At 42.2% G+C, this 14,458-nt stretch overlaps 1 protein-coding gene across 2 annotated transcripts in view; it reads left to right on the top strand.

Annotated features, from left to right (window-relative positions):
* The window catches only part of RNF25 (ring finger protein 25), a 92,925-nt gene that overhangs the window by 59,419 nt on the left and 19,048 nt on the right, over positions 1-14,458 (top strand). For both annotated transcript variants that reach the window (XM_033944788.1, XM_033944787.1), the window contains exons 6-8: positions 1,634-1,705; positions 3,203-3,346; positions 3,843-3,932. In XM_033944788.1, coding sequence (XP_033800679.1) covers positions 1,634-1,705; positions 3,203-3,346; positions 3,843-3,932 — 306 coding nt within the window. The remainder of the gene's footprint in view (positions 1-1,633; positions 1,706-3,202; positions 3,347-3,842; positions 3,933-14,458) is intronic.

Here is a 14,458-nt window from a genome sequence, read left to right as displayed (position 1 = left end):
AGCTAAGCGGTCAATTTATTAGTCACAAGGTGTGATATGCACTGTCCTATCAATAGTTTCACTTTGGAAAATGGCTATTCATTTTGCATGTTTTCAGTGCAAAAACGTCCATCTCACAGCCATAATGGAACAGAAAATCTGGATGTTTTTCCTGTTTGATTACTGATGTAAGCTGATCATTTTTTTTTATGTTATGAGCTGGATGGGGTGTTTTGGACTTAGACCTTTTTTTGAAAATGCCCCTGTTAGTCTTCTACTTGGAGCAATCTAAAGTGCTTAAAATTAGATGAGTTTCTTTGTATACCCAGTAAACTTGAAAATGTTGCAACCAAACATTCAGGGCTGATTCTACAAAAGGTGCTTAAAGTTAGGCACTTCTTAGGTGCCTAACTTTGGTAAAATACCCTCAATGGTCTCAATAATTGGTAAAAAAAATAAATTAATTAATTGGGCGATTGGCACCTGTCCGATTCTATAAAAGATAAATGCCTATTGCATGGCGCTTTACGGTGCCTAAAGCCTAAGTGGATGTTTCTATGGGTGGAGTGTAACTTATGTGCGGCTAATCGCAATTCTCCAAAAACTTAGGCGCCTGAAATATAGGACTTTAAAACCCTGGCCTACATTTCAGGCGCCTAAGTTTTTACATATACGCCACTAGCCATGACACGCAGCCAGTGCAGTTTTTCTAGGCGCCAGCTGATTTAGGCACCTTTTATAGAATCTGCCTCTCACTGTCTAATTGTATAGTGAAGTCCATCTCTCTTAACATCTATATAGGTTGGCTTGACCCATGGGAAAGATTTGCAAAGCTACAACATGCTCTGCCAATACATACATGGTACATCACAATGTTTGAAAAAGGATTCCTTACATTACAAAAGGTTTGGTCAATCTATTCTGAAGAACTTTGAGGTTCAGATCTTATCCGTCCCTTTTAGGACACGTTTTTATTAATTTCAGGTTGTCATAGAAAGTATTTAAAGAAAGAGGAGAGGAATTACAAAAAGCTTCTCACCACAAAAAAACAAGTTTGTTTTAATCAATTTTTTTTTTTTTTTTTTGGGGGGGGGGTTACTTTTTATTTTGCTATGGATTCCTGACCATGAGAACAACATATCCTATGTGTGTTTGGAGAAACCAAAATTGCTTACCTGAAACAGGTGTTCTCCAAGGATATTAAATATTAGTACTCATGAAACCTACTTGCCTACTCTTAGTTAGCTTCTCCTAATTTAAGGTTTGCACAGAACTGATGCAGTGTCACCAGCGCAGGAAGCTTTGCATATGTGTAATAGACTTTGCTGAGAGTCAACTACATATGGAGAGTTTTGTTACTCTCTGACCCAAGCTCCATAAGATAACACCACCCCTATTCAAGAGAACTAATATCCTTCAGTCTTTGAAGAAAACCTGTTAAAGGTAAGCAATTTTGTTTTCCCATTTAAAATATTTTTAATACTATGTTTGTTGCAATGTGGGTTAGTTGTTGCTGTGCAAAAAAAAAATCCGTAAACAATTTTATTAGTCTCCTGTTGTCTTCCTCATCTGCCTCTTGCTGTCATTCTATAATCCTTTCCCTTATCTTTCTGACTCCTTTCTCTTTCATTCATTCAGTCTCTTGTCTTTATAGAAGGGAAAAGATATCCTGACAGATAACAACATTCCACATGGCCAGTGTGTGATCTGCCTGTATGGATTCCAGGTGAGAAGCTGCAAGACCAGCAATCAGCTGAGATAGTTTGATCCTCTTCACCATTGCTGATTGCATAACTGTCTTATAACTTCCCTGAACTCGGATTATAAGATTTCAGTGATACATTAAAACTGCAAATTCTTTTTCCAATGTCTCATATGTTTCTGATGTAAATAAGAAATCTTGTGTGTTTCAATGCATAAAAATGAAGATTTTCCCTTGGGTTTTCGTATATTATATATACTCAAATATAAACCTAGATTTAGGGACCCAAAAATGGGTGTCTTGGTTTATATTCAAGTCCTCCCCCTCTCAGACCCATCGCAGGCCTCTAACCAGGCCTACCTTAAGCCCTGCTGGTCCAGTGGTGAACCAGAGTAAGAGTGATCCTTCTATGTTCCTGCCCTATATAGTCTCACTACTCAAAATGGCTGTCGCAAGTTACTACTACTACTACGAGGGTCATTTCCTAAATAATACACACTTTTTTTTTTTTTTAAATTTACTTATTTTATTTTTATTTTTTTCAAGTATTTCTTTACAATCCTTCAATATAGTCTCCCTGCTTTGCAATGACTTGAGTCCCAATGTCCAGGAAGCTTCATTATTCCATCCAAGACACCGTTTTTGTTCAGTTGCCGAATGGCTCGGGTACCGGCGGAAAAAAGCTCTTCCAGAGATGCAAAACGTCAAAGTCTGGTGGACTCATGTCTGGACTGTAGGTAGCATGAGGTAACACCTCCCAGCCATATTTGCATACTTTTTCCAATGACGAGTGGAGAGCTCCATCTTCCCCATGGCCAAAAAAATTTTGACGAGCTCAATCAAAAGTCAAACAAATGATGATTTTTGCTTATGATAATGAAGGCATCATCATTACAGACAAAGAAAGTTCCATGTGGAAGAAGTGTCACAGCAGTGTATTATCGTGATTTTTTGTGAAAAATGCGCAAAACCCGATCTCAGTTGCTCTTGGCTGGGCCACTCATTCTTCACGACAACACTCACCCGCACATAGGGAATATCGTCATTGAAAAACTACACAAATACAGCTGGGCGGTGTTACCGCATGCTCCCTACAGTCCAGATATGAGTCCTGGCCCATGCTGAGCCCTCAACAAACATGGCTGCTATGAGTTCCTGTGGTCTCATGAGACCACAGTGGGAACTCGCAGTTTGTTTAAATTAAAACCTGTTTAAGGTAAAGGGATACATATAAAGAACGACTAATACAGCAGAATCTCAGAAAACTGAGTACATGGAATTCTATCTGAAATCTCTATTTTACTGTTTTTTCATACATCAGAACCTATATCATTTCCAAAGCTCAAAATCTCTCTTCTCTCTCACTTAATGTAGTAGTTTATTGATACTTTCCAAAGCCAGCTCGAGGCAGGTTACAATTTAGTTACCTACTCAAGGAGGCTTAATTTGTGTCTGTCTTCACTTTTTTGGACTTCTTTTGATTACAAGGACACTACATAAAATCATATGCTCTGTTTGCAGCAAAATGAAGCTTTTATCAAGACCTCATGTTACCATTACTTCCACTCTCACTGTCTGGCTTCTTACGTCCAGCATGTGGAGAAAGAACTCCAGCACAAACAGGAAGAAGAACAGGAACAACATTATGTGGCTGGGCTGCAGGAGGTAATGCTGTAGAGGCAGTAGCATGAATATATAGGCCAACAAGAAGGGAAGCATACATAGAGCCCTTTGCTCCTTCTCCTCCTGTGTGTGTTTTCTTCCCCACTTTATATTCCTGCTTCACTTTCTCTTCTGTCCCCATTCCTGTAGCTTTTTATTCTTATTCTTTTATTTTTTTTTTTTTTGTCTTCCTTGATCTCCCTTTCTGTCCTATTTATTTTCCTCCCTATCCTGTTTTTGTTTCATTAGTTTTCTTGCATTTTCTTACCTTCCCTATCCTTATTTTCCTCCTTTATCCATTCCTTTTGTAAATCTTATGGTTCTCTCACTAGCACATCTTCTCTGTTTCATCTAATCTTGTAGTGTCTTTCCCTTTTCCTCATTTCATTTCTTTTCATGTCTTGTAGTTTAATTTCCCAGCATGTTTCCTGTATTTTTAACACTATAAATTTGCAAAAGTAGGATGGTGACCTGCTGTTATTTGTTTCTTTCTCTTCAGGGAGCTGGGGTACATTGCCCTGTTTGTAGGGAGTTGCTGACCTATGACCTTGCTGCTCTCAAGGCTGCTCCTGCACCACAGCATCTGCTGGTAAGGAAGCTAGAATTAATTAGGGAGTGCAGGGAAAGGGGGTACAAGAAAATGAAGCTATTAGTTGAGTATTGGATGCAAAGAAAAGCATGTCTTTCATTCGTGCATCTATGTATTAAAATGACAACTGTGGCATGACAGCTGAAAATATCTAGAGATTAGTTTCTTTTTTAATTCTTAAATTTGGTGTAAAAAAGGCATGAGTCTTCACAAGTGAATTACTTCCCTTCATCCTTGAGGATTACATATGGCATCATCTCCATTTTTCAACTCCGCCTCCTTGTGTCACTGGGCAGTGCCTCAGTATTTCCTTCTGTAAGCAAGTTGAAAAGGTGTCTTTTTGTTTTTCTGCTCTGCAAGTGATTTATTATTTTCAGATTTTAATCTAAAGTTTGAGGCTTTCTGGTACTCCAGAGGTTCCCAGGATTTCTGAGACAGCTCTGCCTGTAGCTAGGGAGGCAACCCTTTTGCAGAGCACCTACCTAGCCAGTTTGCATTACTTCTTAGAATATCTTAGGATATGTTTCCCATATCCCAGAGCTCAGTCTGCCCTGATTTATCAGATGCTTGAGCACAGGCTTAATGGCCCCGTGTTGGTCCAGAGGGCTGTAGCGAGTGCCAGCTGTGTCCCTTCCCCTAAAGACACATGAGGAGCTAGTGGGGCCGATGCTTTCAGGCTTTCAGAGCCTGTCTAAAATACAGTCTGTAGAGACAAGTGGCTGAAGAATCCTATATGCTTGTCTGAGGCAGAAATCTTCCCCATTATCCAACTGCAGTATGAGCTGATGCAGGCACAGTGCCAAGCAATTGTGTGTTCAGTCTATTACTGTCTATGAGAGAATTTGGGTTGGTTCAAGAATTGAACTTTTGAGAGTCTCGGAGGCTTCCTATAGAGTCCCCTCCTCCAAAAACCCATTTTATTAATTTTTGAAAGTTTTATATATCTCTTATGACCGTTTTCTGGTGCCAAAATTCTACCTCAGCAGCCATCTTGGATTTCCCAATTTTATTTTTAAAAAATCTCTATCTGCCTCAAAACACCTTGTGTTTGATCATAATTGATTTCTGTGGACTTCCCAGGCCTTACTACACCTGTATCATGACAATTTCTTGCTGGGTGACTGACTGAGGACTGTCCATTGCCACGTGCAGTGGGGCACTTGGGGGAGGGGCAGCGGGAGCACTGAACTTCCTAATGAAGGTGGTGTAATTCTAAAAGATGTACAGGATCACAGAGTGAACAGTGCCCAAACAGCAGTTTAAGGCTCTAGCTTTGTGTCTGAAAGCAGTGACAACAGCTTTGTTTGTGGGGTGTGCCTGCCATGAGATGCTGTATCAGGCTCTGGCTTCGAAGGAGAATGCATGCCCCCAAGGGGTCCTTTTGGAAGTTGAGTATGTTATGGATGCTGTATATGAAGTTTTTAGGATCATGAGTAAAGTGTTTGCTTATTCTATATCTGCCGACAGACTGCTCTGGTTCAGACAATGGGCAGGAGATTCTGCTTCTAAAGCTACTTTGGGCAGGTTTACTTTTCACAGGGCAAATGCTTTTTGGCAAAGGGTTGGACAACCTTAAGTCCAGGGTTGCAGATCGTTGTCTTAAGTCATTATCAGACAGTAGACCACATGTCCTGGGGGGGGGGGGTTAAGTTGTGGTTCCCTTTGTGGTTACACACAGTCTTGCCAGTCATCGGCAGGCACCTCTATTCAGAGATCATTTCACAGATCTCGACAGAGGTTGGAGGGCTCCAAGAGAGCTCAAACACCAGGTTCCAACTCAACAGTTGCTTCTAAGAAGTCCCATTGATGCCCGATCGAAGACCAAACTACCCCAAATAGAAGGGAGAACATAAGAACATAAGAAATGCCTTCACCGGATCAGACCGAGGTCCAGCGATCCGCTCACGCGGCGGCCCATTTAGGTTCTCTATTATGAAAACCTGAAATTACCGTATCCCTCAATATGATTTGCAAGAAGGTGTATATCCAACTTGTGCTTGAAACCCCGTAGAGTATTCTCTGCCACAACATCCTCAGAAAGAGAATTCCAAGCACCCACCACTTGTTGTGAGAAACAGAACTTCCTGGCATTTATCCTGAACCTGCTGCCAGCCAGTTTCAGGCTGTGACCTCTTGTCCGTGTCACATCTGAAAATGTTAGTAATGCTGCTTCTTGGTCTATTTTATCAAATCCTTTTAATATTTTAAAAGTCTCTATCAAATCGCCTCTCAGTCTTCTCTTCTCGAGTGTAAACAGTCCCAGTTTCCTGAGGCGTTCTTCGTAGCTCAAATTTTTCATTCCTTTGACTAGTTTCGTGGCTCGCCTTTGCACCTTCTCCAACAGAGTTATGTCCTTCTTGAGGTAAGGAGACCAGTGTTGGACACAGTATTCTAAGTGTGGTCTGACCATTGCTCTATAAAGTGGCATTATGACTTCTTCCGATCTACTCGTGATCCCGTTCTTAATCATGCCCAACATCCTGTTTGCTCTCTTCGCCGCCGCCGCACATTGCGCCGATGGCTTCATGGTTCTGTCAATCAGTACCCCCAAATCCCTTTCATGTTCACATTTTGCTAATGTTACCCCAAGCATTCTATACTGGTGTTCTTTATTCTTCTTTCCTAGATGCATCACCTTGCATTTATTTATGTTAAAATTCATCTGCCACTTTGTTGCCCATGATTCCAGCTGTCTCAGATCCTTCTGAAGCTCCTCGCGGTCCCTTTGAGAGCCAACCACCCGACATAATTTTGTATCATCGGCGAACTTTATTATATTGCATGTTGTTTCCTCCTCAAGATCGTTTATAAAAATATTAAACAAAATAGGCCCAAGAACCGAGCCCTGGAGCACTTCACTAGTCACTTTCACCCAGTCCGAGAATTTCCCTTTTATGCTAACCCTCTGCATTCTGTTCTCTAGCCATTTACCGATCCATCTATGCACTTCTCCTCCTATTCCATGGCTTAGTAATTTTTTCATAAGCCTTGCATGTGGGACCTTGTCAAACGCTTTCTGGAAATCCAAGTAAACTATGTTTACTGGATCACCAGTATCCATATGTTTGTTCACTTTCTCAAAGAATTGTAGTAAATTTGTCAAACAAGACTTCCCTTTCCTGAAGCCGTGTTGACTAGCCCTTATTAGGTTGTGATCCTCCAAGTGTTGCACAATGCTGTCTTTAATAAGTGTTTCAATTATCTTCCCAGGAACCGATGTGAGGCTCACAGGTCGGTAGTTTCCTGGATCACCTCTTGATCCTTTTTTGAAAATTGGGATGACATTTGCTGTCCTCCAGTCTTCTGGTATTTGCCCTGTTCTGATTGACATGTTAGCTACGGTTTGTAATAGTTCACCAATTTCCAGCTTAAGTTCCTTTAATACTCTCGGGTAAATTCCATCTGGTCCAGGGGATTTGTCATTTTTTAGTTTGTCAATCTGAACGTATATCATGTCCAACGTCACATTCACTGTTGCGAGGTTGTCCTCTATGCCTCCGGTTAATATCCTCCCTATGTCTGGCACTGATGAAATGTCCTCATTTGTGAAGACCAAGGCAAAGAATTAATTTAACCTATCGGCAACCTGTTTGTCCTCTTTAATTGACCCCTTCATTCCTTCGTCATTCACCGTCCTAGCTGCCCTGACAAATTACCTCCTCCACCTGTTCTCACTGGGTAAAAGCACCCTGATACTTCAATTCGATCTGAGTAGTGCCTTCGACCTGGTGGACCACGACATTATGCTCAACTGCCTTGACTCCATCGGCATCTCCGGACAGGTAATAGATTGGTTCACAGGCTTCCTAACCAACCGTACCTACCAGGTCCACAGTAATGGAGCCTTCTCCCACCACTGGCGTAACCCTTGTGGAGTCCCACAAGGCTCTCCCCTATCCCCCTCCCTATTCAATATTTACTTGACCCCTCTGGCACGAAACCTAGCAAACTCTAACCTAAAATCGTTCATATATGCAGATGACATCACCATCATTGTTCCCATTACCTCACTCACTCTAGAAACGGAAAAACTCATCGCATCTATCCTCACCAAGTTAGAACTGTGGACCTCAAAACTCAAATTAAAATTGAACTCTGAAAAAACCAAAATCTTCCTAGCGAGTCCCAACCACAAATTAACAAACACTTCCCTCAGATTGAATGGGCTAGATTACCCTATCTTACCCACCATAAAAATCCTTGGAGTCTTCCTGGACCGCACCCTAACCTTCGATGACCATACCAGTGCCCAGGTGAAAAAATGTTTCTGTACCCTCTGGAAACTGCGCACCATCAAACGCTACTTCGACCACCAAGCCTTCCGTCTACTCGTTCAATCTCTGGTATTAAGCATATTAGACTACTGCAACATTATTTACCTGGGATCCTATAAAAATACCATCAAACGTCTTAGAACAGTCCAAAATGCGGCCGTCCGCCTCATCTATGATCTCAAAAAATACGACCATGTTAGCCCCTACTACACCAAACTCCATTGGCTTCCAGTAGAGGCAAGGATCATCTTTAAGTTCACCTGCCTCTGTTTCAAAACTCTAACAGGATCTTCCCCAATCTACTTGTCTGAGCACCTTGAAATAGCAGGCCCCTCTCGCACACGAAACGCCCACCTATTCACCTTTCCCTCCCTAAAAGGCTGCCTCTACAAGAGATTCATTGATAGAACCCTAGCATTCCAAGCGGACAAATGGACCGCCCTCATCTCCAACTCCCCGCCTTACCACCTGTTCATGAAGTCACTAAAAACCTACTTCTTCGACAAATTCCGCTAACGCTGCCTTCCCTCCTTCCCTGCACCCTCCTGACCTCGACATGCCTCCTTCCCTCTGACTACGCCCCCCTCCCAAGCCACTATGGCCTCTCTTTCTCAATCTCTGTTTTATCTAATTGCCCTGCCTTTTCATTGCCTCACATTTAACATCACTGTAAATGTATCACCGCTATAACATGTAACATCGCTGTATACGTTCAGTCTCTTCTTTAGTATATGCCTTTTTATTACTGCTATTTATGTAACATCTCTGTAAATGTAACAACACTGTAATATGTATCATCGCTGTAAATGTACAGTCTCTTCTATTGTTAACCGCATTGAACTTCCATGGTATTGCGGTATACAAGAATAAAGTTATTATTATTATTATTATTATTAGAGGGCCCACTGCCTCTCTTGCTGGTTTTTTCCCTTTTATATATCTAAAAAAGGGTTTGAAGTTTTTGGCTTCTTGTGCTATCTTTTCTTCATAGACTTTTTTGGCGTTTCTTACCACTCTGTGACACTTTTTCTGGTCGATTTTGTGACAGTTCCAGGCCTCTGTTGTTTTTTCCCTTTTCCATTTTTTAAACGAGTTTCTCTTCTCCCTCACTGCTTCTTTCACCTCTTTGGATAACCAAGCTGGTTCACCTTTGTTCTTTTTTCGCTTTCCTTTGGATATCCTCGGAATGTGTAGATTCTGTGCTTCTGTGATAGTGTTTTTCAGTAGAGACCATGCTTGATCGACTGTTTGGTATTCCGCTTTGCCCTTCTTGAGCCTTTTTCTAACCATGGTTCTCATGCTGTCGTAATTCCCCTTTTTTAAGTTAAAGGCCGTGGATTTAGTCTTGATTGGTTTCCCCATTTCGATGCCTCTGTGTTGAGGAAGGCCTGGGCAAAGATTTATTTGGACAAACGGGTACTTGACATTATTCAGGTGGGGGGCTACAAGCTTGAATTTTTTGTCCTCTTCAGGACTTCTTTGTAGATTCTCCAGCCGGAAGACCAGAGAAAACAGTCAAAGTCCAAGCGACAGTAAAATAGTTTATCACAAGCAGGCAGCATATTTTCACAGATGGGTGATGTCATCCACGAAGCCCGATACAGACGGTCTAAAAGAGTAGTATCATTTAATTCTTCAGAAGTCTCAAGACAGCCTATACCACACATTCACGAGTGCCTGCCCGCCCAACGTCGGCTCACGATACTATCAGTTTTTAGTTTTCTGTGGAGCTAAAAAGTTGTTTCTTGGACACTCCAAGTGCACATCTGTTTTTCTTCCCATTGTTTTATCCCCATTGTTTCCTTCATTATTGCCAACATTTCTTTATTTTCTTTCAGTTCATAAAAAGTTTTTTTTCTTTTTGACCTCCAAAACCGAGCCATTTTCAGCCTTTGTGCAGCCAGCCCGGCTGCATCGATCAATTTTTGGTCTCTTCTGTACTTGACTGCTGCTACATGTGAGTCTTTTGACCTCGCTGTGGCTGTTTTTCTATTCATGTCTAAGCATTCCAGTAGCTTTAAAAACTGTACACTCTATAATTGGGCCATCTCCCTCACTGACCCACACAGCTAGTGCCTTCAGTGCCTTGGTCCTGAGCATTGAGTCAACACTTGTCTCTGCTGTACAACCCTTCAGAAACTTTCTCTGAAGGCTCATATTTTACAGCAAGAGAAACTTTTCAGATCACCAATGACCATGTCATCTCTGATATCCAAAAACCAAGCTTCAGAAGCATCAACATCAACCTCCGCACCGGCATCTTGCTTAGTGTCAGTTCCGGTCATCTTTTCTTCCCTAGAATGCTAAGAAGCGCAGTCATACTTCTCCTTCTACTCACACATTGGCGTCAACCCAAGCATCGAGTAAGTCGATGCGTGTTAAATGCCGACGCAAGAGGTCCAGGTCTCCTTCATCACAGCTGGTGTCGCCGAAGAGGTAAGCCTCTTCATCAAGGTCACCAACGCCTTGACACACTACAGCTGCATTGGCACCTTCTGTACCGATAACACATGTGGTTCCAGTGCAGTCTTTACAAGACCAGATTAAAGAGCTGCTTCAAAAGGAGTTGGCACTTATGTTGCACTCCTCCCTCAGCTCCATCGATACCACCCCAGCCCGAGCATCAAGGACTCCAGTATCAAGCAGGCATCGCAGCTCTTCATCACGCTCCACATCATAACGGCACCAGGATACAGATAGGAGCTCTTCCAAACACTGAAGCCATCGATCCTTTCATTGGCACTGGTTTCATAAAGACCATTCTACGTCCTTCCTCTCCTAGGAGAACAGACTTTGACTCGGACCTCTCTGATCATACTCTCTCAGAATAGGATCTCTCTGTCTCTGAATCCTATGGGATCACCTCGGATTCTTCTCCTATTCCACCAAGGACACAGTCTCCACTTGAAAGTTTATCCTTCACGAGTTTTGTTAGACAAATGGGGCAGTTAAGATGGAGTGCGAGTCTGAGCTGAGGGCTGAGTTATTTGATGCCTTGGACTTTGAAAAAATTCCAAAAGCTTGCTTAAAACTTCCCTTCCACCATCTGATGAAGGACATCATGTTCAAAAATTGGGAAGCACCACTGCTTGTGCCTGTTGCTCCAGGGAAGCTAAACTTCCTTTACAGAGTCTAGGCATGTCCAGGGATTGATAAATCTCAGCTTCACCATCACTCACCTTTGGTTGAGTCAACCCTTAAAAGATCCTCCAGTACCAGGATATATGCCAGTGCACCTCCTGGCCAAACTCTGGACTGATTTGGCAGGTGACTTTGTCAGAACACCATGCTAACAAATCGCATACTCAATTATAATTTTTATATGATTTTTTATTTTAAACAGTTAGTCCAACAGCTAGCTGCCTTTGAACAGCATCTTCCTACTGAAGTCCTTGAACAGTTTCAAGAGACTACTTATAATGTACTTGAGACCAGGAAATTCATGGCCCACTCAGTTTTCGATGCCTTTGACGGCACTTCCAGGGACTCTGCACTTTCTATTGCAATGTGATGTCAAGCCTGGTTATGGGTTTCTGATCTGGACCCTAATGTTCAGGACAGACTAATATTTCTTGCCTGGGGGGGGACGAACATTTTGAAGAGAAGATTGAGGAAGCCACTCAAAAAATGACTATACATGAGCAGAGCATGTCCACTTTATCTACATTTTATCTACTAAGTCCTCTAAACTTTATCTTCTAAATCCTCTAAATCTCAATCTTTTAGGAGATACTAAACTTCTAGATATCAGTCTACTTACTACAAACGCCGTTATCTACAGCCAACATCTTTGTCTCAACAACCCTTTCAGAAATGTCCAAGGCAGCAAAGATCTCAGAAACCATAACCTCAACCTCAGCAAAAGTCTACTTAGTCCTTTTGAATCCCTCCTCCAGAGACTAGCCACCATTTCACCATCCCATACTCCTTTTCATTCCATCTGAGGTCAACTAATCCATTACCACAAATGCTGGACACTCATCACAACTGATATCTGGGTTTTAAAAGTCCTAAAGAGGGCTCTACCTTTTGTCTTCAAAGAATGCCTCCATACAGACCTCCAAAACAGTACTTTTTCAACTCACAGCAGACTTCTCTTGTTCATCAAGAACTCTCGGCCCTCATGCAGCTCAATGCCATTGAACCAGTTCCTCCTCAGCAGAGGGGCCAGGGGTTCTGTTCCTCATACCAAAGAAGACCGGAAGCCTGCATCCAGTCTTCGATCTCTGAGCCTTCAACAAGTATTTAGTCAAAGAGAAATTTTGTATGCTTTCTCCGGGCGCTCTCTATCCCCTACTGGAGAAGAATGACTGGCTTTGCTTTCTGGATCACAAGGAAGCATACCCGCATATCCCTATTCTTCCAGCCTACAGAAGATTCCTCTGCTTTCAAATAAGCACACATCATCTTCAGTACAGGGTGCTGTCCTTTGGCCTAACATCTGTACCCAGAGTTTTTACAAAGTGTTTGATTGTGGTAGCTGCAACACTTGGCTCTAATGGCTTTTATGTGTTCCTTATCTCGATGACTGGTTAATAGGGCATCCTCTCCTCAGACTGCTCAGTTAGTAATGAACTCAATCATTTGTCTCCTTTTGGGTTTTGCAATCATCAACCAAAATATCCCACCTCCAACCAACACAGACCCTGGAATTCATAGGAGCGTTGCTGAACACAACTCAAGCTCGTGCCTATCTCCTTTTGCAGAGACTCAAAACTTTGGATTTCCCTTTGCAACCAAGTCTCTTCTCAACAGCCCATCACAACATGTCAAATGATGTGTCTTCTGGGTCTCATGGCATCCACAGTTCTTGTTAACCCATTTTCTAAAATTCAATGCAAAGAAATGCAGAGTAATGCATTTGGGGATTAATAATAGGAAGGAACCGTATATGTTGGGAGGAGAGAAGCTGATATGCACGGACGGGGAGAGGGACCTTGGGGTGATAGTGTCCGAAGATCTAAAGGCGAAAAAACAGTGTGACAAGGCAGTGGCTGCTGCCAGAAGGATGCTGGGCTGTATAAAGAGAGGCGTAGTCAGTAGAAGGAAGAAGGTGTTGATGCCCCTGTACAGGTCATTGATAAGGCCCCACTTGGAGTATTGTGTTCAGTTTTGGAGACCATATCTGGTGAAGGACGTAAGAAGATTTGAGGCGGTCCAGAGGAGGGCGACAAAAATGATAGGAGGCTTGCGCCAGAAGACATATGAGGAGAGACTGGAAGCCCTGAATATGTATACCCTAGAGGAAAGGAGAGACAGGGGAGATATGATTCAGACGTTCAAATACTTGAAGGGTATTAACGTAGAACAAAATCTTTTCCAGAGAAAGGAAAATGGTAAAACCAGAGGACATAATTTGAGGTTGAGGGGTGGTAGATTCAGGGGCAATGTTAGGAAATTCTACTTTACGGAGAGGGTAGTGGATGCCTGGAATGCGCTCCCAAGAGAGGTGGTGGAGTAAAACTGTGACTGAGTTCAAAGAAGCGTGGGATGAACACAGAGAATTTAGAATCAGAAAATAATATTAAATATTGAACTAAGGCCAGTACTGGGCAGACTTGCACGGTCTGTGTCTATATATGGCTGTTTGGTGGAGGATGGGCTGGGGAGGGCTTCAATGGCTGGGAGGGTGTAGATGGGCTGGAGTAAGTCTTAACAGAGATTTCGGCAGTTGGAACCCAAGCACAGTACCGGGTAAAGCTTTGGATTCTTGCCCAGAAATAGCTAAGAAGAAAATATTAAAAAATTTTAATTGAATCAGGTTGGGCAGACTGGATGGACCATTTGGGTCTTTATCTGCCGTCATCTACTATGTTAATATGAATTTTAGAGTTCCTGGCAATACAAACACCTATAGCTTGGCATTACCTACAGGTACTGGGATCAATGGTAGTAACCATAGAAGTGGTACCTTGGGCAAAATATATGACGATGGATTCACTTCAGATGCCATTGACCTGGACAGTAGAAGCGCGTCAAAGCTTGTATTTAAGAGAATCAAAAAAAGGAAATGCGATGTCTCCAGATTATTCAGAGTACCGCTGTCAAAATTATCTTCAACGCAAAAAAATTCAACCATTCACTTGTCTATTCCCTATCGCATCACCTATAAAATAATGCTGCTAACCTTCAAAACTAGACAAACAGAACAGCTAGAATTCATCAATAGACTACTAGTACCCCTAACTTCACAACGTACTCTCCGGTCATCAAATCAAAATCTACTAACAATCCCATTGCTAAAAGTTATCA

This window comes from Geotrypetes seraphini, chromosome 5, assembly GCF_902459505.1.
Source record: "Geotrypetes seraphini chromosome 5, aGeoSer1.1, whole genome shotgun sequence".
Classification (NCBI taxonomy): Eukaryota; Metazoa; Chordata; class Amphibia; order Gymnophiona; family Dermophiidae; genus Geotrypetes; species Geotrypetes seraphini.
The sequence above is the reverse complement of the archived record's forward strand: the minus strand, read 5'-3'. Positions and strand labels throughout refer to the sequence as shown.